Source organism: Stegostoma tigrinum, chromosome 9 (genome assembly GCF_030684315.1).
Source record: "Stegostoma tigrinum isolate sSteTig4 chromosome 9, sSteTig4.hap1, whole genome shotgun sequence".
Lineage (NCBI taxonomy): Eukaryota > Metazoa > Chordata > Chondrichthyes > Orectolobiformes > Stegostomatidae > Stegostoma > Stegostoma tigrinum.
Window position 1 is genome coordinate 6063124 of NC_081362.1, and position 25604 is coordinate 6088727.

At 40.6% G+C, this 25604-nt stretch overlaps 1 protein-coding gene across 5 annotated transcripts in view; it reads left to right on the forward strand.

The window, feature by feature from the left end:
• The window catches only part of esf1 (ESF1, nucleolar pre-rRNA processing protein, homolog (S. cerevisiae)), a 69579-nt gene that overhangs the window by 26015 nt on the left and 17960 nt on the right, over nucleotides 1-25604 (forward strand). For all 5 annotated transcript variants that reach the window (XM_059648325.1, XM_059648324.1, XM_059648326.1 and 2 more), the window contains exons 6-10: nucleotides 843-995; nucleotides 2356-2470; nucleotides 4998-5160; nucleotides 6169-6318; nucleotides 18869-19011. In XM_059648325.1, the coding sequence (XP_059504308.1) occupies nucleotides 843-995; nucleotides 2356-2470; nucleotides 4998-5160; nucleotides 6169-6318; nucleotides 18869-19011 (724 nt within the window). The remainder of the gene's footprint in view (nucleotides 1-842; nucleotides 996-2355; nucleotides 2471-4997; nucleotides 5161-6168; nucleotides 6319-18868; nucleotides 19012-25604) is intronic.

Below are 25604 nucleotides of genomic sequence, written 5' to 3' on the forward strand. Positions count from 1 at the left end.
GCAAGTTACACGCACAGTTACTAGTCCAGAAATTAAACTTATCAAAGACATTCTTCCCTTGCATTCCTTATCCTGCCGAGGAAAGTGACATACAACTTCAACTTAACTGGACTTTGATGTTATCTGAATTTGACTCATTGCGATTTCACTGCGCAACCTGTAGCAGTTATTAGTTCGGCTAGAATATCACGACTTGTTTTAGATCTTTCTCTTTTGGAAAGATGTAAGGAATGTGGACATGGTACAGAAAAACTATTAAGGGGATGATAAGTTTTAATTATGAATTGGTGAAACTGAAATCCAGTGGAACAAAAAGAGGAGGTGAGGAGATATCTGCTAGTGTCAAAATGATCAATGGTTTTGATAAAGTGAATGAGAAACTAATCCTTTGTGTCACTAACTGGAAACATAATTTTTCAGACTGTCACTAAAGGTAAAGTGGAAGAGAGAAGATTTTTTTAAAATACAGAGTGTTATTAAGGCTACTAAACTCACTATCAAAAACAGGGGTGGAAGGAGCATCCATAATGGCTTTTCAAATGAAAAGGGATAAACATTTCTTAGAATTGAAAAGAACATGTAAGGGGCTAAGTGAACAGCTCTTTCAAAAAGCTGAGTACTCTCCTGCTGTTTAAAATTACCAACGTTCAAGAATTGCACTTGATATTTTTTACTAGCATTTAAAAAATGTAGAAGATAACTTTTAAAATGTTGGCTTTGCAGTTGATAATACTGAGAGAATCAAAAGCTGCTTTGTGGTGATACTAGTTTGGGTCGTTTGAGTACACGTCTTATGGAAATTGTTTTGGGCTCTTTTTAACTGATTATGTATTTATTTATAGAATTATCAGAGAAAAAGTACGAGAATACCAATTCAAACGGCTGAAATATTACTATGCAGTGGTGGACTGTGACTCTACTGAAACAGCAAATAAGCTTTATGAAGAATGTGATGGAATGGAATTTGAGAGTAGCTGTTCTTTTCTGGATCTCAGGTGAATAAAGATACTGAACTCTATTCCTTTCTCCTGAAAACAGCAAAATATAATTGTAAAGCAAAATATAATTCTGTAAAGGACAAGTCAGCAGCTTCCGGTTAGTCTTGTTGTGAGGCATCAGGCCGGGGGCGGCATGGTGGCTCAGTGGTTAGCACCGCTACCTCACAGCGCCAGGGACCTGGGTTCAATTCCAGCCTCGGGTCTGTGTGGAGTTTGCACATTCTCCCTGTGTCTGCGTGGGATTCCTCCGGGTGCTCCGGTTTCCTCCCACAATCGAAAGATGTGCAAACTAGGTGGATTGGCTGTGCTAAATTGCCCGTAGTGTTCAGGGATATGTAGATTAAGTGGGTTGCAAGGGGACAGTTGTGGGTGGGATGCTCTGTGGTTCGGTGTGGACTTGTTGGGCCGAAGGGCCTGTTTCCACATGGTAGGGATTCTATAAACAAGGGGAATGAACTATTTAGCAGTAACTAGCAGCTGGAAGAATCACTGGGAATTTACATTGCATTACAAATCCATGCTCCTCCACTATGGAGCATGTGCTGATTTTCCCAGGTGGCAGTCTGGTCAAGTTGAGCTGAAGTCAAATTGGATCTAAAATTAGACATAACTTGGAATTTCCTTGGCAGCACATCACTTGATACCTTCAAGGTGGAGCAAGTGCTGATTCTCATAGAGTAATCTACCATTTGTATAATAATTAATTCAGCATTCTATTGAATTTGTGGAGTTTTAAACCTGTTTGGACACACAGTCTGTTCTGCATATGACTGTCATTAACGTAGTTTTCATACGTTTTCTGCCTTTGTGAACTGAAGGTTTAGTGCTGGATATACAATGCATAAGGAATAGTTGCCCTTCATTGGGTTTCCTAGTGGTCATTCTTCTGTGTTATGCAAGAGCAGTGGGTTGATTGGCCACTCTATAGAACATCTTTTACTTGTGGATATGGATCTAATTTTCAATAATGAATGAGTACAAGTATGTGTGAAGTACACGAAACTGACGACAGTTTCTCCTGTCACTCCATTTCAGTTGTTCCGTGTCAGTTAATTAAATCTCTACTTGGAAAGATGTCGATGCAATTTTTTAACAGATGTTCATGCACTAACTTGTAATACTGTTACTGAAATAATGGTAGCAATGCTAGTAGTCATTGAATTATCTGCTGCTCTTCTCTTTTACATCAATTTATATTAAGTGAATTCATTTAATCGCAGTAGTCTTTGAACACAGTCTTTCATTTTTTGGTAGGGAAATAAAGTATTCTAATTGTATTACTGCAGTGATATGTCAGAGAGGAATGGAAGATTTATGTGTCTGAAAGAGATGTGTTTGGGTTTGTATTATTACCCAGGTTCATCCCAGACGAACTAACATTTGAAGATGAGCCAAAGGATGTTTCTACAGATGTGGATTTGGCAGCATACAAACCAAAATATTTCACATCAACAGCACTCAGCACATCAAAGGTAATTAAAAGCATTTGCGTGTAATCTTATAAACAACATGGGTCATGTGTTTATATACACTGTATCATCCATTTCATAAACCGTGAACTTGGAATTTATACAGAAAATCAAATTAGATCAGTCTAAAGCAGTAAATAAAGTCTCTATGGCAACAGTTAATACTTGATATAATTTTTTGCTTTCCACGTTCCTACATGCATCAGTTTTGAAGATGTTTTTGAAGAAAACATCTTGGATGCAGAAAATTGCATAACATAGACCAGATGAAGAAATGGAGTGTGCAACTAGGCAGATTTCATGCAACTTTATCAGTTTGACGTGCCAAAAGAAAATTGTTTTCCTTTAAGACACAGCGTTGGTAGTGAAGCGTCTGAGAGATTTAGCTTATGTCTCAGTCTTTAAATAATAATTTTCTGGTACAGAACTAAAGGGTTGGCAATATTATAAAGGCTTTATTTTTATGTTACTTATAAATCTCCTAGCTATTCAGACTTCGATTTATTGATACATAAATAGATGTCACAGGCTAATTGGTATATGATCACTATGAGAGGATGGAATATCTTCATTCTGGGTACCTTAGATTGCTCTGTTCAGACCTTACTTATTAATGTTGGTGTCCGGTATCTAGAAATACAGTTACAACATGGAAACAATAATTTAATTCATACACTATGTCTAGGTATTTGCCCTCCAATTTGTCAGCCAATCATTCCTAATTGTACTTGTCCACACTATTTCCACATTCCCTCAACGTTTTCCTTCCAGTCGTGTATTAAATCTAATCTTGAATGTAGAAATTGTTCCTGTGTCAACTCACATCTGTAGAAGTGAATACTACAGTCTCACAACCTTCTTTATAAAGATCCGAAGCTCTATGTGCCTTGTATCTAGTCTCATAGTATTCACAGCTCCTTGTTGTTCACCCCTCAAACTACTGGAGATCATTATTCTATCCAACATTTCCAAGCGCTTTCACTTTTAAAAGTTTCCACTATATTTGTGTAGCTGTGATTTTTTAAAAAATCCAATTTTTGAAGTATTTCTTTGTATTTGTATTCCCTTGTACCTGGCTTTATCCCTACTAATCTGCATTGAATCTCCCTGTTAAATCAGGGACAATAGCTCACCAAACTTAATGTATGAAAAATTACAGAAAATATTGACATCAAATTCCCCAGAACCTGTCAAGGGGTTAAAGGAATATTGTAGGTGCACTAAGCATAGTCTTTCAAAATTCTCTCAATATGGGCACCATTCCTTTAGATTAGAAAATTGTGCAGTCACTTCATGTCTTGAGTTGAGAGAGAAAAACACTGGCGAAATAAAGACCAGCTAACCTAACCTCTGTTGTTGCAGAATTACTACAGCCTGTAGTTAAGGGATAGTTTTTAGTTGATCAGAGAGAGGCAGAAAGGATGTCTGAAGGGTAGGTTATGCCAACAAACCTGATGGAATATCTTGAAGAAGAGGCTAGAGTTGGGGAGAGAGAGTAAATTAATGGATAAATGGGAGGCTGGTATAGTCACAAGATTTAAAAGGCATCTGGTTGGGTATATGAGTGGGAAGGGTTTAGAGGGCTATGGACCAAATGCTGGCTAATAGGACTGGATTAATTTAGAATATCTGGTTGGTGTGGATGAGTTGGATCAAAGGGTCTGTTTCCGTGCTGTACCTCTCTGTGACTCTATGACTATAAGTGAATGTATGTGAATGTTGTTTTTATGCACTTTTTGAAGATAATGGATAAAAGTCCTCATAAGAGACTAGAAGCTAATGATGACACTCATTAAATTGAAGGCAAATTATTGACCTTGTTAGAAAATGGGTTAAATGATAATCAACAGAAAGTGGGCATGACAACAACAGTCAATTACTCTACTTGTCGCATCCTGCTAATAATGTCTGACTGTGTTGGGGCCTCAACCAATCTTCATGTTCATTAACAACTTAAATGATGGGATGCAAAGCCACATTTGCCACTGCACAGAAATGGGCAGTGTTATAATCACTGCGGATGGAAGCATAAAATCACTAAGAACTATTAATGGATTAATAGGTGGGTGAAACTCTGCCGATTTGGATTTCACATGCAGCCAAATGGGACGTCATCCACTATAGATCGAAAAAAGATGGAAAAAAAAGTCCCAAATGGTGAAAGATTAGAAACAGCAGTAGTTGACAGACATTTATGTTCTATGTATATAGATTGTTAATGTGGCGCAAATTAGAGCACAAAGTAATCAAAAGGCTAATGGAATGTTGGCCTTTATATATCTAGGAGACTGCAGTGCAATACAAAAGTAAGCATTACTTGCATTGAACTCTGAATCCAAGAAATAAATTGCAATTAGAAACAGCAGTGATCTCTATATCAATCTTTCCATTCAATTTTCAAATGTTATGTAGCCAATGATGTCCAGGTAGTCCAGGCAAAATCAGTGATACATTATCACAATCTTCAGAAGTCTGCTGTTTGACAAGAGTAGACCCCGTCCTGAATCTGGAATCACATTGTTTTTGGTAGGCAGAACTGACATGGGATGAGACTGACCATGAGCGGGTCACTACCTTGACGAAACGGTTTAATAAGGATGAGATTGAGGAAATGGATTTCAAAGCATACTTGGCATCTTCAAGTGAGGAAGAAGATGAAGCAGACATGGAGGAGGAAAAAGAGCCTGAGCAAGGTAAAGAAAAATTTGGTTTGGATGGAGGAGGTCAGCATCTACTGAAAGCAGTGGTGCTTCTGGAACTTGCTTGTGCCTACCTTTGGACCTTAGAAAATGTACTGAGCTGTTGTTCTCTTAGCCTCACTTGGAATCACAGAATCCTTACAGTGTGGAAGCAGGCCATTTGGCCCATCAAGTCCACACTGACCCTCCAAAGAGCATCCCATCCCATCCCTGTAACACTGCATTTCACATGGCTAATCCACCTAACCTACATTTCTGTAGACATTATGGGCAATTTAGCACGGCCAATACACCTAACCTGCACGTCTTTGGACTGTGGGAGGAAACTGGAGCACCTGGAGGAAACCCACACAGACATGGGGTTAAAATGCAAACTCCACACAGACAGTCATCCGAGGCTGGAATCAAACTTGGTCCTTAGCCCTATGAGGTAGTAGTGCTAACCACTGAGCCACAGTGCTGCCCACAGGACATAGTGTCCAGTGGTTCTGAGACATGTTGGAATGTGCACAATGGACAGTGTTAATTTAACACAAGGCCAGTAAGATTTGGTCATCATTGGTAATACGCATGTACAACTGATGGGGCAAGTTACTATAGTTGTAACTCAATATGAAAACATGAACTGAGACTTGTAGCTTTCTTTCACCTTTGTCCTTGACTACTTCAGTGCCACTCATGGGGTTTTAGTCCCTTTTTATTCTTTTGTGCTGTGCTTGTTATTTGATGGCAGTAAATTTAATTTGGCATGTTCTTGGCTGACTTTACTGAATCCATTGCTCCTAATAGTTTAAGCAGCGTTTTACAAATTCAAAATATTTGCATGGAGTTTCCGAATCTGAAACATGAATGTGCTCGGGTCTTATCGTTGGGTATGTCCAATGGCATTATTCTTGGCCATTAATAAAATTTACTTCATATTTCTTTTTTGACTCATATTTTTCATATTCATGTACTGACACAGAGAATTTATGTGTGCTCTTTTGTTTCGCTTACTTCTAGATTGTGACGTTAAAAGTGTGGAAGAAGGTAAAATGACAACTAAGATAAAGAAGGATACTGAAGAACAGATTTTAAAATACAGAGAGCTATTGAAATCAATCCAAGGAAAGGAAGAAAAAAGTAAAGACATGGAGATAACCTGGGTTCCAGGTAAACCTTTTGTAGCCTGTTGCCTGAATGAATCATGGAGAACAAAATGTTGCATTCATTTCTGGTCTCGCTGCTGTAGGAAGGATGTTGTGAAAATTGAAAGGGTCCAGAAAAGATTTACAAGGATTTTGCCAGGCTTGCAAGGTTTGAGCTATTGGAAGAGGCTGAATATTCTGGGGCTATTTTCCCTGGAGTGTCGGACGCTGAGGGATGACCTTACTGAGGTTTATAAAATCATGAGGGGCATGGATACGGTGAATAGTTAAGGTCTTTTCCCTGGGGTGGGGCAGTTCAAAACTAGAGGGCATAGAAAAGAAAATGACTAGCACAATGGTTAGAAAGAAGCCCTAGCAAGTAAAAACTGAGAAGAAAAATAATGAAAATTCACTATTCCAGAACAGGAAATAGACAAATGGGAATATGGCTGCAGACCTCCAGTTAGTGTCTCCTGTTGAGAAAATCCAGGCGCACAAAAGCTGACGTTTCGGGCCTAGCCCCTCTGATGAAGGGTCTAGGCTCGAAACATCAGCTTTTGTGCTCCTGAGATGCTGCTTGGCCTGCTGTGTTCATCCAGCTCCACACTTTGTTATCTTGGATTCTCCAGCATCTGTAGTTCCCATTATCACTAGAAAATCCAGATTGCTTTGACAGATTTCTGGGGTGTTTTCAGCCCGAAGCAAGCATCTTTTCTGGTCTTTTCCAATTTCTTTCTTTGGATCTAATCTTGAAATTGTGTCTCTTGGAAATTTTCTGTATTCCAGCAATTTTTCTCCTCTTCCAGTGTTGTTGCATGTGTTAATCAACTTTCATGACCTTGACCGAACAGCTTGAATTACAAGTATTACCATGTTCTTCAGCTTTGAGGGAAGGGTATCACATAACATTCTATCCTGTTCTTCTTCAACACATATACATGTTCTGTTCATGCAAGCATCATGGAACAGCAAGCAGGAACCCTGTCTTTTCCTGGATGAAGGAGATCATGCTTTGTACTTGGGGCATGCGTTCCTTTTTGCTCCCATTGTTAACTATGAGCCTCATTGAAATGCTATATTTTTATCTTAGGAAACACTAGTTATGTGCAAGATAACGAAGTGTGGAGCTGGATGAACACAGCAGGCCAAGCAGCATCTCAGGAGCACAAAAGCTGACGTTTCGGGCCTAGACCCTTCATCAGAGATGATGGCGATGTGGTGCTGAGTTGAAGTTTTACATTGTGTGTGTACAAACAGGTGCAGTGAAGCATTTTTTTTGGCTCAGTCTTTTTGTTGTAGAACTGGAATGTCTGCATACCTGCACATAAGGCTGCAGGAAAAAAAAGTCTTGTTTAATTCATTTGCATTCATATAGTTAAGATTTGTAGTCATGGTGACACCTGTTGCCTGCAGGAGTCTCTGATGAAGGGTCTAGGCCCGAAACATCAGCTTTTGTGCTCCTGAGATGCTGCTTGGCCTGCTGTGTTCATCCAGCTTCACACTTGGTTATCTTGGATTCTACAGTATCTGCAGTTCCCATTATCACTAGTTATGTGCAATCCCTCTTTGTCCTGCCTGGAGCCCCAGAGTGATGGTGTCCGCTTTTGAATCAGGATTCACATGATAGTCAAGTTTAAAATGCATGGAACTTCCCACCAGGATGACTAACTGCTTGCCAGGCATGATTTTGGGTTGGATCTCAAAAGTCACTACTCAACCCATAGCTGTGAAACATAGAACTTAAATGTTCTGTGCAAAAGAAAAACCAAAGAATGGCACGATGGCTAAGTGGTTAGCACTGCTGCCTCACAGTGCCAGCGACCTGGTTCGATTCCACCCTTGGGTAACTCTGGACTCTGTGCATTCTCTCAATGTCTGTGTGGATTTCCTCTGGGTGCTCTGGTTTCCTCCCACAGTCCAAAGGTGTGCAGGTTAGGATGGATTGGCCATGCTAAATTGCCTCATAGTGTCCAGGGATGTGTAGGTTGGGTGGCCTAGCCAAGGGAAATGTGAGGGGATGGGAGAGATAATAGGAACTGCAGATGCTGGAGAATCCAAGATAACAAGGTGTAGAGTTGGATGCACACACCAGGCCAAGCAGCATTTAGGTGCAGGAAAACTGATGTTTCGGGCCTGAGGCCGCTTGGTTTGCTGTGTGCATCCAGCTCTACACCTTGTTACCTCTGTAAGGGGATGGGGGTGGGTCTGGATAGGATACTCTTTGGAGGACTGAATGGCCTGCGTCCCCTCTGTAGGGATTCTATGAACTGTGGGTGCTGGACCCGAAACATTACCTCTGCCCTATCTCCCCAGACGCTGCCAAACCTGTTGAGTTTTTCCAGCGATTTCTGTTTTTTGTTCACATGTCCTCTATCCTGACTGTCACATTTATTGGATGCACTGATTTTCCTTGTGGAAGATGAGATGAATTCTATGTTTGAAGCTTTTCCAGTAGATTTACTGAAAACAACACCACCTGCAGGCAGCAGGTGTCACCATGACTACAAATCTTAACTTTGTGAATGCAAATGAATTAAACAAGACTTTTTTTCTGCAGCCTTACGTGGAAGTCTGCAGACATTCCAGTTCTACAACAAAAAGACTGAGCCAAAAAAAAATGCTTCACTGCACCTGTTTGTACACACACAATGTAAAACTTCAACTCAGCACCGCATCTCCATACACAAGATTTTAATTGTGCATTTCTGCTTCCTGCCCTGCAGACATATTTTTACTTCTGGCGTTGTTTGCTGTAGTATGGGGAAACTTGTACAGGGGAGGCTAAACAATCTGTGTGAAGTTCATTTAACTGAACAAGTGCATTCTCAAAAAGGCAGAAAATTTGAAGATTCTGTCCTCTGCTCTTCTTGAAGTAATTGAGTACTCCAGTTGTAGTTCACTAACTGCCTTTAATTCAAGGCAGCTTTCACAAGATTAGAGATCTGAGGTCTTGATCATAAGCCATATATTTCACCCATGTGCTTTTCTCAAGAAAATAACAACAGCTTCAACCCCCAGAGAGAAAGTGGATAACATTGACCAGATAAATAATATCTCTGGCAGAAACACTGTTTAAATGTTGTAATACATTTAAAAGCATCTCTCTTAGTTTCGGTTCAGTCTATGTTAGTCTGTGGTTTTAGCACAACATGTTGTATCGAATACATTTATTTCTCAAACCCAAAAGTTAATGGTTGGCACACTTTTAAATATTGGCTGTCCTTTCTAAATAATCTGAGAAGGATGAAGGATAAGTAATGCCGTGCATATTTTTAAAAAGTACATAATGAATTTTATTACTTTTTTTGAACAATGATTTACCCAGCAGGGGGGGAACCAAATAATGGTACTTGGAACCAAAATGTACAGGGTCACAAAGGATTATATCTTTCTGATATTTGTAATGAAACCATTTCAATAGTTCATGTATAGTGAAACAGAGTTCTTATTTTTCTTATGTGTCATAAACATTTATGGTCTTTTGTTAGAAGTACATTGGCAGCCTCTAATGAAGACATTCAATGACTGACCTCCAAAGTGTAAACAAAAGTAAAAGATAAACTAATGATCTATCAAGCTAGATTTCACTGTGGGAACTGACTTGTCCAGTATTGACGTTAGCTGTGATCATCAACTGCCCTGCCATCCAACTGTATCTACTTTTACTATTGACTACTTAAATCCGATTCATACTGTAGTTTCCTGCTGTGAATAATTCCAAAGACACATTTATGAAGAAAATGTTTAACCCTGCTTTCAATATACGATATAAAAGCAATGTCATGCTTGAGTGCCTGGCAGTGCACTCACTCCCACACTGTTGCTCAGTGGCCATCAGACATGATGTGTGCAAGTGCAGCTGTGCACTGATTGTTGTAGCTTTGTGCCTCCCCAATCAAATGAAAGCAGCTCTCAACCACTCTGTGCTCTCCAATTGTAAGTAACACACTGCCTTGAGATATTAGCCCACTTATTTACTGTAATTCAGCGACACTTGTGGCGTATTTATCTCACTTTGAATTTTTATTTCCTTATTCATTAACGGGATGGGGATGTTGCTGGCTCGGCAGCATTTATTGTCCGTCCCTAATTGCCCAGAGAGCATTTCAAAGTCAACCACATTGCTGTGTAGTCTGGGGTCACATGTTGGCCAGACCAGGTAAGGATGGCAGTTTTCTTCCCTAAAGGACATTAGTGAATCAGGTGCGTTTTTCCGACAATGGATTCATTGTCATCATTAGATCCTTAACTCCAGATATATTATTGAATTCAAATTCTGCCACCTACTGTGGCTGGATTTAAACCCAGGTCCCCCAAACATTATCTGGGTCTCTGGATTAACAGTCCAGTGATAATACCACTAGGCCATTAATTGTTGTTATTGCAACAGACCTGTTTTGAATAGCTTGATTCAGCTTTGTCTCTGAAGCAATAACTTGCTGGGCCAGATATCCCGTCCTAATGGCCAATCTTCGCGTTTGAAGCTGCAAGGTATTAGATTTAGGGGAGAGTATTGCAGTTGAAATTGCTTCTGTATTCTTCCACAGTCCTTTTTTTTGCTCGGTGGGTCCAGGTGGATCTGAGGAGGGAACTCTAGCTGATATTCATCCTATCCACAGCAGCATGCTGGTTGGCTATCTGTAATGAAGCAGGAGCAAATTACTGCAGATGCTGGAATCTGTACTGAAAACAAAAACTGCTGAAGTCGCAGTAGTTCAAGCAGCATCCATGGAGAGAAAGCAAGCTAACGTTACAAGTCCATTTGACTGTTCATCAGATGTGAAGTATTTAAGGGACTGCATTTATACAATAGTCAGTGGTAGGGGTTTTCGAGTGATGGGGGTGAAAGGCTGCTGAGAATGCAGATTAAGTGATCAGAATGTAAGAATAGCAGAACAATGGTGTATCTTACTGCCAGATTGACAAGAACAGATGGTCCCAACGGAGTTGAGGGATGGGAGAGAAGACATGATGCTTGAGAATGCAAGAAGTAAAGCTAAAAGAAAGGGAAGAAATGGGAGTGAGTTAGCAATCTGAAGGAGTTGAACTCAATATTAAGTCCAGAAGGTTGTAATGATGCAGTATTACCCTGTTTGACAAATACTAAAGAAAAATGAACTATGTCCCCTCAAGCCTGCTTCCCTGTTTATTAAAACCATAGCTAATCCTCCACCTCAACATCACTTCCCGTCCAATCTATATTTCTGTCAAGAATTCTAAAGGTTGATAGTTCTTTGAAGAAATTTCTCCTTACCTCAGTCTGAAATGGTCAACACTTTGTTCCAAAACTCTGTCCCTAAATCTAGACTGTACAGCCAGGGGAAATAGCATCTCACCCCATTTAAGATAGTATATATTTTAATATATATCCTTGGTATGAAAACCAAAACTGTACACGGTGCTTCTGGTATGATCTCAGCAAAGATCTGTATCGTTGTAGTAACACTTCTTTAATCTTGTCTTCCAAATGCTTTGCATCATTTTTGAAAAGAATTCTTGTTGATGACAAGACAGTGGGATGTGAGGCTAGTTAATGTGCTCTTAGCTTTATAGTTCTGATCACAATTGCTACCTTACTGGTCAGCATTGTTACTTTAAAGTTTACTGTTTAACTGTGCTATACTTACTTGATAGCTTGTGAAGACACAGTAATTATTCATACTAAGATAATAAAATGTGAGGCTGGATGAACACAGCAGGCCAAGCAGCATCTCAGGAGCACAAAAGCTGACGTTTCGGGCCTGGACCCTTCATCAGAGAGGGGGATGGGGAGAGGGAACTGGAATAAATAGGGAGAGAGGGGGAGGCGGACCGAAGATGGAGAGTAAAGAAGATAGGTGGAGAGAGTATAGGTGGGGAGGTAGGGAGGGGATAGCTCAGTCCTGGGAAGACGGACAGGTCAAGGAGGTGGGATGAGGTTAGTAGGTAGATGGGGGTGTGGCTTGGGGTGGGAGGAAGGGATGGGTGAGAGGAAGAACCGGTTAGGGAGGCAGAGACAGGTTGGACTGGTTTTGGGATGCTTTGGGTGGGGGGGAAGAGCTGGGCTGGTTGTGTGGTGCAGTGGGGGGAGGGGACGAACTGGGCTGGTTTAGGGATGCAGTAGGGGAAGGGGAGATTTTGAAACTGGTGAAGTCCACATTGATACCCTGAGGCTGCAGGGTTCCCAGGCGGAATATGAGTTGCTGTTCCTGCAACCTTCGGGTGGCATCATTGTGGCAGTGCAGGAGGCCCATGATGGACATGTCATCTAGAGAATGGGAGGGGGAGTGGAAATGGTTAGTGAAAGGGAGCAACAGCATTTGGAGCAGGTATTGAGAAATCACTTTTGTTGTTTAATTCTGCTTAACCCCCAAGTAAATAGCCCAGCTGGGGCATGTTGCCATTTTTGAAACAATTTTAATTGCTAAGATTGCAGGAAATTCTAAAGTGAACTATTCTGCCACGGTTGAGATCTGATAAAAGATCAAACCGACGAGGAAAGATGTGGCAGATTGTTTTGACGATACAGGGCTTATCTTTCGCTTTGTGTCTTAAATCTACTCTGTCCTGTGATCATTAAGTTTCTCCATATGGTAGATAATCTGGATAATAAAAGAAGTGTGTTTGATGATAATTTAATTACATGAACAAGAAAAGCACAAAATTTGAGAAATACGATATCGTATTACGTTACAAGAACCGTGCATTGATAATGAAGTTAGTTCTTAGAGTTATCATTAATCTTTACTTGCATTTGAGCAGTTTAAGAAATTTCACCCTTTAGACAAACAACTACCTTCAAAGCTTCAAGAGAGGACTATGAGAACATGAGAACAACTTCAACACATAGTTAGTCAGAAAGGCACGAACAGACATAATGCCCAAATGGAGCACTGTTCCTCTTCATGACCTTGATGAAAGCTAACTTAATTTATCTCTTGTTTGGGAATTTGCTTTCCAGTTATATATATATGTCAGCAGCTACAGTACATAAAGTAAATAAATGATCACCTCTTTCACTTCAACTGCAATATATCTGTAAGCAGTGTAACATCTCAGTTACACTGATAAGCTGCATGCTTGTGTGTTCCCAGTTTACACTACCTCTGGTTGAGACAGTCATTTTGTCTTTCAATGATGAATATAAATTAAGTATTTACAATGGCTGTGCAGTGGAAGTTAATGAATTTGAAATGATAAGTAACGAGTAAAATCTTAGGATTGGTATAGTTCTGTGCTGTACTGTTCTATGTTCTATGACCTAGTGGTATTATCGGTGGACTGTTAATTCAGAAAAGTAGGTACTGTTCTGGGGTCCCGGGTTCAAATCCTGCCACAACAGATAGTGGAATTTGAATTCAGTAAATATCTGAAATTAAGAGTCTAATGATGACCATTGTCAATTGTTGGAAAAGCCCATCTGGCTCACTAATGTCCTTTGGCGAAGGAAACTGCCCTCCTCACCTGGTGCAGACTATAAGTGACTCCACAGCAATGTGGCTGAATCTTAACTGCTCTCTGGGCAGTTAGGGATGGTTGAGAAATGCTGGCATAGCCTGCAATGCTGTTGTGCTGTGAATAAAAAAATGTGGTAACCAGGTTGATTTTTGCTCTTTACATAGCATTAATAGTGAGTTTTCTGGACCCCTCGCTTGTGATAAGTTAGAAGAAAGCTGTATGTTCACAGCTATTTCTCCTTTATTTTGGTGAAAGTGAAATCCAAAATATTTACTAGAATTCTTTTGGGTAACTGCAGAACTCCCCTCCTGTATTAATGCAGTAACAATCCCCAGAATAAGGCTGTGAGCTTCCTTTAGACACATTCCTTAGACACAATAAATCTTGTTTTTTGTTTTGAAAGAAACCTAAATTGTGACAGTTTGAAAGATGTGATATTAGAAATAGCAGAGCAAATACTGAAAATTGTAGTCGAATGTATGGGCTCAGGGTAAGATTCTACAATGTTCAAATTTCCCTCTGGCCATGTATGCCTGCGAAAGCTCCAAACGCAATACTTTCTCGGGTGTTTATCCTACTTTGTTTGTTTTAATAAATGGAAGGTACCAGATGTTAAAGCTACAACACACCATTGTGTGAATGAACATCACTGACTGTGGTTTCTGACATCCCTTGTTTAAGCTGAAATGCTGCCTTTCTGACTTTGCCTGATGCCTTTGGAATGGTAACGGATGAACTGATAGATGTACTAACACTTGAATACAGCACAAATCCCAGAAAGAGCAAAAGATTGCAAAGCTGAAAGAGCAGCTAATAGAAATTATGAAATTTGTTTCTTGAATATCTGACAGAGACATCAGATTGTTTAAAGGTATGAGAGAATTGCAATACATAGATAAATGAGTCAGAGAGTAGGACTTTAATACCAGCATCCGCCAAAGGCCATGCCAATCGAAACAAGGAAAAGATCACTTTTGGCCTTTTGATGGCAATGAGTTTAAAGAAAGATGAATGAGTTGACTATTTAAATTTTCCTTTTGAAAATGTGAAATCCAGAATACTTTTTTCTCATCCCTGGAAATTTATCTCTGATAATAATATCGAACAATCTCCTGAATTATGCCAACACATTCTTGTGGATGCTCTGCTGTGATGTTAAACAGTCTTGATTTGAAATAGAAATAAAATTTGAAACTCCGCAGCATTAGCGGAGAGAGAAATGGAATTAATGTTTCAAGCCTAGTGACTCTTCTTCAGAACTCAGAAGTAAAATTAATTTGGGAAAGGAAGAATAAAAATAGTTAAGAACCGAAAGAACTGCAGAATGCTGTAAATCAGAAACAAAAACAGAAACTGTTGGAAATGTTCGGCAAGTCTGGCAGAATCTGTGGAGACAAATCAGAATTAATGTTTCAGATCGAGTGACCCTTCCTTCGAACTTCCTCGGAAACTGTTCCGAGGAAGGATCATTTAACCTGAAACATTAACTGATTTCTCTTCACAGATGCTGCCAGACCCGCTGAGCTTTTCCAGAAACTTCTGTTTTTGAATAAAAATTGTTAAAGTGAATGGACCAAATAAGATGGTCCAGTCTATGACGGACCATATGTTGTTTATTAGTGATAAATTTGGATCCAGTGATGAGATGTTATCCTATTTTGAAATAAAAATTAGTCTATACCATTGTTACAAAACTTTTTAAATGTCAGTTAGTTGTTGCTAGAAATTAAAAATAAAATCTTGATTTAGTTATCCAGGGTGTTGAGAATTGAGATCTGAAAGGGTCTGCTACTAAACTGCCATTCGCCAGGTTTACATACTAGATGTTTTCTTATTCTCTGATATTGAATAATTTATGTAGCTCAGGAATCTCCTGTTGAAGGGACATAATTAAAATTTGCACGTGCAAGAATATGAGAATGTGGCTTAAAATTTTATAATGATAATAACTAATGAAGTTTGACCTTATTGAATTGAGAGTTACAAATAATCAGGAACTCCCAAATAGAAATGCCAGGTTTTTATTTTGCATGACAGACTTCATTATGGTCTCCATCTCTGGTATTTACTACGTAATTCATTTCTGTTTAAAAATCATTTCTCACCTGGTCAGTCTGGACTAACAGTTTTGTTCTGGATGAGCATAGCATAGTGCAACAGCTGATAATGCTGCCTTCATCATCTTGGAAAACAACAGCCAGTTTTCGGGCTGTAGCCATTTCAACCATGAATGTAAATATACCTGAGGCAATTGTAAGGGTTTGCACAAAGTGTTAAAGTGCTTTTGAAGTATGTTTGGAAATAATGTGGGGAAAAGCAATAAACAGTTGATGCGCATCAGGGACCCACCAGGAGCAATGTGATAAATCTCCAGATAATATGTTTCATTGACATTTTTTGAGGGATCAAGTTGGCCAAGGAAATCTTCCTCCTTCTCTTCACGAATCTTTTGTGTTCCACCTGAACGAATTTAATATTTCTGAAGGCAGCAGCACTGATAGTATGGAGCTCCTTTACTGCTGCCACGAAATGAGTCTCGATTTCATGTGTTCAGTTCTCTGAAGTGTGTCTTGAGCTACTAAACCTCTGACTTGGGCACTAATGATGTCACTGAGTCAGTACTGATACCTTGCCTATGTCTTGCATGAGAAAATGGAAAGGAATATTAAAGGTGAGAGAAACAATGGCCTTACAAATAGCTGCAGCAAAAAGATGCATACCATAGGAAATAGAGAAAATGGGAGATGATGAAAAAACCTGTGCATCAATATTGTTCTTCACCCCCATTAGTATTGTTGAGAGGTCTCCTGAGAATATTGAAGGAGAACTGGAGTACTTCGTTGAGCGTTGGACAGCCAAGAAAAAGAGGTGAAACTACTCTCATGTGACTTCCCACCCTTTACCGTCATTTTGGGTTCAAAATAACTTTTGTAGAAGCACCAGAAAGAAACATTGCATCCAGCTCTATTTAGGTCACAGAATATGAGTGTGTTTTGGAACACCAGAAGGTAAATTACTACCCTGTATGGTCCCAGAAGAATGAAGATTGGTGTTGGAGGTCTCTGGCTGCTGATTGAGAGTTGAGGGACAGGAGCTTCGGGTAAGATGGGGCTGGAGTAGGGTTTCAGACCTCGGAGCTCGTCTGCTCCATCCACCTCTATTTTCTTTCTTTCTCTGTTTTTCCCCTCATTTGTTTTACTTACCTGTTGGTGAAGAGCTTGGTCACAGCAACGGCATCGGCAGCAGTTCATAGGCCTGGCAGTGTGGATTCGTGGCAGCAATGTCGGAGGCATATTCAGGTTCCTGACAATGTCAGCGTCCTGTGCTGGCTCTAGGAGGCCGAGGTGAGCTGAGCCCAGTATGAGATCCGCAGCTGCATTGGTGAGTGGGCCTGAAGCAAACTCATGGCAGTAATGGAGTTGAATTTGGGCCAATACAGTACAGTACTGTGAGGCATCAGTGGCATCTGCTTTGGTGAGGTCCAATGACAATTCTTAGTGGCTGGGTTGTCGTTAGAGGTGAGAAGGCGCTGAAGAGCGATGAGCATAGGAGGCTTGTGCCTGGCCACCAAGCCCATGACAAATTGACGGAGCAGTTAATAAGAAGGACTGTAAAGTTGGACACTCTTTCTTTACTTCTTTTTTATGTCTATATATTGTGTGTTTTGGTTTGTTTTTCTGTGTTTTAGGGTATTGCTTGAGAGTGGCGACATTGTACAACGCATTTCACTGTAGTTTTGTCAGAAGATACACTTGACAGTAAGTAAATCAAATGAAATTGAGGCCTATGCCCCGAAAACTGGGAATGCTATTGGACCCAGCAATCCAGGTGGTTTTGTGTTATACAAAGCCCAGTTTGGGCACCCTCCAGCTTACCTGCACCCAACGAGAAGGAACACTGAATCCAAACTCTGAATTAGTAATGCGGTGTAAATTCTAAGAGAGTTGGTTACATCTGAGTGTTCAGCAGTCCAAAATAATGGCTTAGATTGGATAGTCTCCATAACAAGACCATGACACTTAGGAGTAGGGCCTTCAGCATATTGTGGCTACCCTGTGATTCAATGGGAACATGGCTAATTTTGATAATTCTGGACTGCTCTCCTGCCTCGATCTCATAATCCTTGATTCCTTAATGATTAGAAATCTGTCCAGCTTAAGTGTATAGTATACTTTTCAATTCAGCCTTGACAGTCCTCTATGGAGAAGAATTTTGCAGTTGTGTACATTTCAAATGTTGCCAGCCAGGACTTCCCCTTAGTTTGTTGATGGTACACGGCAATGTTTTGCTTACTCATAATAGATTCAGTTTTGCACTGCGCAGTTCATCTTTGGTTTGTGATTAGGATAACTTGATAATGATTGACAAGATTGTTCCACTTCTGAAGGGTCCTGCTGCTCTGATGCTGCCTGGCCTGCTTTATTCCTCCTGCTCCACACTGGTTATCTCTGACTCTAGCATTGGCAGTTCCTACTATCTTTGACAAGATTGCCCACTGCTTTCCTACCTACATAATGGGCTGAACCTTCCTGTATTTTGGCAAAGTATCAATTTTGGGGAGTTCATGGAAGGATTCCACCTCCCCCACCTTTTCTTTCACAATTCTCCACTGTTCACCCCATTATTATGGATCCCTCCTCTGCAGCATTGTGATCAGCAGAGGCAGCAATGTCAACCAGTTGCCAGTAGCTTCTGACATTCACTCCAAGGCCACCATATTTAAAAGCCAGTTGCCCACCATTTCAAAAGCTGCCAGCCAGGAACTGCCCATTCCAAAGGACAGTGCTGAGTTGGGGAAATCATCACCCTGCTTCACCAGTAGGGGCCTGGAGGCCCTGGTGGACTGGGTGCTGGAGAGGAGGGTTGTCCTTTCTCCCTAGGACTGACAATAGAAACTACAGCAATAGATGCTGTAAGCTCGGTCTGAAAGAGTGACTGGGTCAGTGAGATATCCACAGTCCAGAGGAGCATCCTTAATAACACTTCCCTATGATTCCTCACTTCATTCAGATGCTGTGATATCCGGTGACTTTTCATCGTGTAACATTTTGCGTCATAAGTGAATTTTGAAAAGGGAGCCTCTGTGAAGTATTTTGTACATCTTAGCATGCAATTGGAAATGTCCTATCTTATTTCAGGGCTGAAAGAAACAACAGAAGCAATAGTAAAGAAAAAAATGGAGAAAGATAATGTGCTGACTCCATGGGAACAGTACTTGGAGAAGAGAAAAGAGAAGAGGCAACAAAAGAAAAAGAAAAAGAGCAAAACTGAAGATCAGGAGGTAATTAATAATTTATAATGTTGAAATCTTATTTCCTCATCATTGCAGAGAAAATGAGGCAACGTTGGTGATCCTTGGTGCAAATACAGTAAATTTCTGGTGAGTAGCAAATATTGGTCAGTCCCCAAAGACTGTTCTGTTTATTTCGAAACCACTACCATGCTTAAGTAATCTTTTTAATTTATAACTTGAATGACAATCGGGGTTTGAGTTTTTTTAGAGAAAAGGCATGCTGCATATTTTTAATCTTGGTGTGACTGCCAGGATAAACATCATTAAGAGTCTTCTGTGATTAAAGCAAAATAAACGTCTTCTTGATCCACCCAGAAAGTTGGAAACTGACTTTGATCATTCAAATTTGTCAAGTTTAGGAATGTGCTTGCTTAATTTGACTGTTTGGACTTTTTCAGAAGAGAAGTAAACATTGGATTACTGTCTGGCCCTTGTTTGATTCATACTTAGCGTTGTAATTGTCAGTAGGATCATTCTGTTAACTGGATGATGGGGACTATGATGTCTTTCATTAAATTGTCCATTAACCCAGATTTCAGCAAAATTCAAACTGACCCAAATTGTCTGAATTAAGTAATAGCCTTCTTAATCCCTGTTTCCGTACATGTCTGTGATTCTGCATTATAATATTTGCCTTGTAACTTTTTTGTAAATAGGCAAGATGGAGGGATGAAACATACTTTGAAAGTCGGAAAATTCGGTAAATAAGTGGTTTATGTGAAAAGAGTAAATAGACCTTCTATTTTAAAAACAATTGGAAGGATAGTCTGGCCTGATGGGAATTATGCAATAAACTAAAACATCAGATGAGGATAAACCAATGTATCAAATTCCTATTGAAGTTGTAAAATGAGAAATCCCCAAGTTTCCAACTGAATTGCTTTGGTGATTTCCATTTTATGGCTGTTGAAACTCAAGTGCTGGCAATCTGTTAAATTAATATTTTAAACGTTTGAAGATAGTAGGGGGTGGGGTGTTTGGCAACCTGGTTTAAAAGTTTCAGTTTACGCAGTTCTGAGAAGACAGCCTGGCAATTTGGCCAAATCATGCGTATTGTACACGATTGGAATTTTCTCTTTAAATCTTGCAGATGTGTGATTGAAATGGGCCTCTTATGAAAGGTGCTGAGGGAATTTAGTTGTCAAAAGATCAAGGAGGATAATAGCGTCATATGTATTCCAGATGCTTTGGATAATTTTGTGAAGAAAGTTGCCATAATAGGTGATCAAGCAAAATTGATTACTCCCCTTTGCTGGTTTATTTAACACTATCAGGCAATTGGTTTCTTACGAATGTAGAAAATAATCAATTTGTAACAATTTTCATTTAGTACAGCTAAAAAAAAGACAAAAATTTTCATTTAGTACTGCTTTAAAAAAAAGAGACATTTTCTCAATGAGTGCATCTTGCACTCATCAGGACAATTTGCAAGAATACCAATTTAGGCTAACATTTATACAATATGAGAGGAGAATGTGGATTGTTGCTAAGTGGATTCTGGTAGAGGCATTGTCCTGGAGAATATACCAGTTAAATGATGTTTAACAGTTAACTGCCATATTTAAATTTTAAACCAGACTACTTAATTCTAATAGGCCAAGGGATTACCCTGAGAAATGAATGAGTGAATGGTTGTCATATTTTGTTGAGTTGAAATGGCAGAGTGATATATGTGACCTTTCTGGCTGCAAAAAACAGGATCCGGTATATTAATATGTAGCTTTAAATACGCACAAGTGCATCACACTGTGAGCCCGAATATCTATTTTAAATTGGGTGTCAGTGTAACTCTTCATACATTTGGGATTATCCAGCAAACATCAGGATGTGTTGTTTGTATGATCTGCCAGTCTTTGGGACATACAAATGTAGCAAAGCTGCCGGGTTTGGCTCTTCCATGTGGCAGCAATGTCCAGTTTGTCACTATGCTGTATAAGCAAATTCTCTATTTGATCTGTTAGTTGTTATCTAATATTTATTTCTTCCTGTTCTGGACTCATTCACAAGTATAAAGTTTCTCCTCATCTGTCCTGTTGAACTCCTTGGTAATTTTAAAGAACTTACTTTGAGTGTATATTCCTGTTACTAACTTGCTGCTGTGATCCATCAGCACATATGCAGAATCACACCAGCTCCTATCTTTTGCCCATGTAAGATTTTAACTCTGAAAATTCAACTCATCGTGCTAAATTCATGGTAGATAACCATGGTTATATCTATGGGCGCCTACCAAAAACACCAAGGTGACTCAATTAGGAACTAGAAATTATTGTCCTTGTTAAAATAACAAAACTTTATTCACAAATAATCATTGACATGATTGGGACTCCCTTCGTTACTCCTCTTCACCCCCTAGCCACTACCTCATTCTTTTTCAATGGTGAGTAGGAATCTCAGTGATTCCCTTGTACAAACAGCAAACCCTTTATATTCTGTGTCACCTTAAACACTGAAAATATTCCAAAGAACTTTCTAGAGCTGTAAATGAAGCCAAAAGTCAAGTCAAAGAAGGAGCTATCGCCTATGCCTGTATGGTTGACCCCACCTAGATGTGGCACTGGTTACAGGTGAAGCCGCCTGAATTCGGTCTTCTCTTAAGTCTTCGTCCCCCCAGAGAAAGAGAGCCCAGATTTATAACACTTCCTTGAAGGTTGCATCCTTTCAATTCCGTTAACATGTTTGTAAATCTTCGGTTCTTCAATATCTTGCTTCTAATATGGCAATGAGAATTGTACATCATATTTTGTGTGATCCAACCAAGTTTCTGCAAATATGTAACAATGTCTCACTGCTTTTTAAAATAAAACAAAAATGCTGGAAATACACAGCAGGTTGGTCAGCATTTGTGGAGAGAGATAAAGTTCATGTGCTGCTTCTGGAAGCAGAAAACTTAGCAGGCAGAGGAACTTAATTGTATGAGAGTGAAAAATCAGCTTCTCAATGGTGGGATAAAACTGAGCTTGCAAAAATTCAAAGGTATTCCAATAACAGGCATCAGAAAGTCCATTTACAAGCATCTGCATGTCATATGTGCTTATTAAAGGGCAATCTTGCCTAAATTAGGCAGATCTTTCCAATTACATTACATGCAAGTGAGAAATATATATATATAGTGGACAGTTGGTGAGATGGTATGCTTGTTGGAGTTGGAGTGAGCAGCAGCAGTTTTTCCCTTTTTAGAGAAGATGATGATGGGTGATGATTACAACAAGTAACCAGCACTCAAAAGACAACTGGGCAGGGCTGCCCTAGGGAGGGAGACTGCAGTCTAACAGGCACAGAACGGGATTGTCTCAGGACGGAGGCATCTGTAGAATGGTGGACATATATTTGGGAAGGAAGGACATGTTTGATTTGGTGCTGAGGCCTACAACTCAACTCCTGTTTGACATCCCTCTACACTCTGCTGGGATCCCTGTCCACATGGCATTGTGGATCCACCCACAGCGGTTGAAGAAGGCGGCAACTCGCCACCACCTTTTGAAGAGCAATTAGGGACGGGCGATAAATGCTGGACTGTCCAGCAACACTCTGATCCCAGGAATGAATAAAAAAAAATGCAACCACTTACACTGCTTGAATCCTCAAGAACCTTTATTGCAACTACAGAGTGCCACTTACTCTTGTGGAACCCAGCAGATTTGTTCTTCATCTTTTGGCATTGGACCCAGGTTCTACTCTGGGCTCTACAGCTCCTAATCAGCCTTGCAGCCTTCATCCAGGTTGTCTGGACAAGCAAGAGAGCCTCCTGTGGCCATTCTCGGAAAACGGGACACCCTACCTTTCCCAAGAACATACAGTGTAGCACCACTAGACCACGGGACCATTCTGTTAACATCAACCATGTCTCAGAGAAGACATTGGTGGTTAGAGATTATATGATTTTGCCATAGATATCCACTTAGTGAACCAGAGTACCACTCGTCGAACATAGCCTATCTTTGTGCCTCTAAACATGGCACTTGGTCCCATGGAGGAACAGCAAAGGTGCCAACGTCTTGCCTGCCCCCACTGACAGATTGTTATACTCCTCAAACTTGCCTAACTAACTGGCTGACCACCATTTGAATTTGTGTGGCCAGCGATTCCAGCTGAGGGAAAGTGTTACTCACTTTCTGTTGTATCGCTGACAACTTTGTGTGGAATCTTCTTGATAGCATCAATGTTTCAAGTTCATTCTTCTAAAATATGAACCAATCTACATGCTTATCAATCTGTATTACTATTCAAGCAACTTGTGCTTGTGTTCTCAGATTACTTTGCTCCTCTATCTTCCTTACCTTCCAAGACATTAGTGGCCACTTTCTGCTACTAAGCTGAGACACCTGACATCTCAAAATAAAACCGCCCAAAGAGGATCCCCCTCATTCTCACACACCACCCCACCAACCTCCGGATACAACGCATCATCCTGTGACACTTCCGCCATCTACAATCCGACCCCACCACCCAAGACATTTTTCCATCCCCACCCTTGTCTGCTTTCCGGAGAGACCACTCTTTCCGTGACTCCCTTGTTCGCTCCACACTGGCCTCCAACCCCACCACACCCGGCACCTTCCCCTGCAACCGCAGGAAATGCTACACTTGCCCCCACACCTCCTCCCTCACCCCTATCCCAGGCCCCAAGATGACTTTCCATATTAAGCAGAGGTTCCCCTGCACGTCTGCCAATGTGGTATACTGCATCCATTGTACCCGGTGTGGCTGCCTCTACATTGGGGAAACCAAGCGGAGGCTTGGGGACCGCTTTGCAGAACACCTCCGCTCGGTTCGCAATAAACAACTGCACCTCCCAGTCGCAAACCATTTCCACTCCCCCTCCCATTCTTTAGATGACATGTCCATCATGGGCCTCCTGCAGTGCCACAATGATGCCACCCGAAGGTTGCAGGAACAGCAACTCATATTCCCCTTGGGAACCCTGCAGCCCAATGGTATCAATGTGGACTTCACCAGCTTCAAAATCTCCCCTTCCCCCACCGCATCCCAAAACTAGCCCAGCTCGTCCCCTCCCCCCACTGCACCACACAACCAGCCCAGCTCTTCCCCTCCACCCACTGCATCCCAAAACCAGTCCAACCTGTCTCTGCCTCCCTAACCTGTTCTTCCTCTCACCCATCCCTTCCTCCCACCCCAAGCCGCACCTCCATCTCCTACCTACTAACCTCATCCCACCTCCTTGACCTGTCCGTCTTCCCTGGACTGACCTATCCCCTCCCTACCTCCCCACCTATACTCTTCTCTCCACCTATCTTCTTTTCTCTCCATCTTCGGTCCGCCTCCCCCTCTCTCCCTATTTATTCCAGAACGCTCACCCCATCCCCCTCTCTGATGAAGGGTCTAGGCCCAAAACGTCAGCTTTTGTGCTCCTGAGATGCTGCTGGGCCTGCTGTGTTCATCCAGCCTCACATTTTATTATCTACCTTCAGTTGTGTTGCTTTTTGTAACTACTGATGTCACTCAGTGCTTCAGACCCAATAAAATACTTTTATGAAGTTTAATGTTGTAAGTTAGATGCATCTCCACATTGATTTTCATCTGCCATTCAGTTGCCTAGTTTGAAATTCTGTAACTTATTGTATTTTGATGCAGTCCTCTTCGTTATCAGCTAGAATCATAGAGCCATACAGCAAGGAAACAGACCTTTCGGTCCAACTCGGTCATGGCGACCAATATCTTAATAATTTAGTCCCATTTGCCAGCATATGTCTCATAACTGTCCAGTTCTCTTTTGAACATTGCAATTTCACCACCTCCACCACGTCCTCCAGCAGTTCATTCCATTCACACACCAGGCCCAATCCCAATTTGATATCATCTTTGTTTTGATGCAATATCCATCAGTTCCTGACACCCCAACTTTCTGCTATTCCTAGAACTAGCCTAAGGACTCACCTTTGTTTTTAATCTGGAACAGTCTTTGAATTCATGGTGCACCTGACTTCAAAGACTCTGGCCTTTGACATGACAGTGTTACATGTCACTTTCATCAAAGAACTTCAGAAGATTTTAATCAAGTTCAGATCTGCTTCAACTGCTTCACGTTTTGTAAGGTGCTTTCTCTTTTTCTAATTTTTATTTTCCAAGAAGATGCTCAAATCATATAACTTCCTTGACCAGTAGTCTTTGTGAAGTGCTGTAGGATGTTTTGCTACAATAAAGACGATGTAAATTCAAGTAGGAGTTGTTGTCTGGAATGTGGTTGTGATGTTTATTGTGGTCACATTCCAAGCAAGGGAGTGAAGCATAAAAGCATGAAAGAGCTTTGCTCCTCAGTGGGACATAGAGTTTGACAAATTGACGTTTTTTTGCTTGAAAGCTATTAACTTTAAAACACACTCCAATAATTTGCGGAGGCAAAACAAAAGATTGTAACATATTGCGGGCAATCTCACACATCAATTCGCAAATGATCTGCATTAGAATGCACAAGTCATTCCTGCATCCCCAAGTAACACAATTTTAGTAGGCCAACTTCTGATTGTTAGTCCACTCCACTGTATGATTTACCTGTGTTTTTACTGTCCAATAACTTATTTTTATTTTCATTGTTCATTACTGATTAATAACATTTTTGT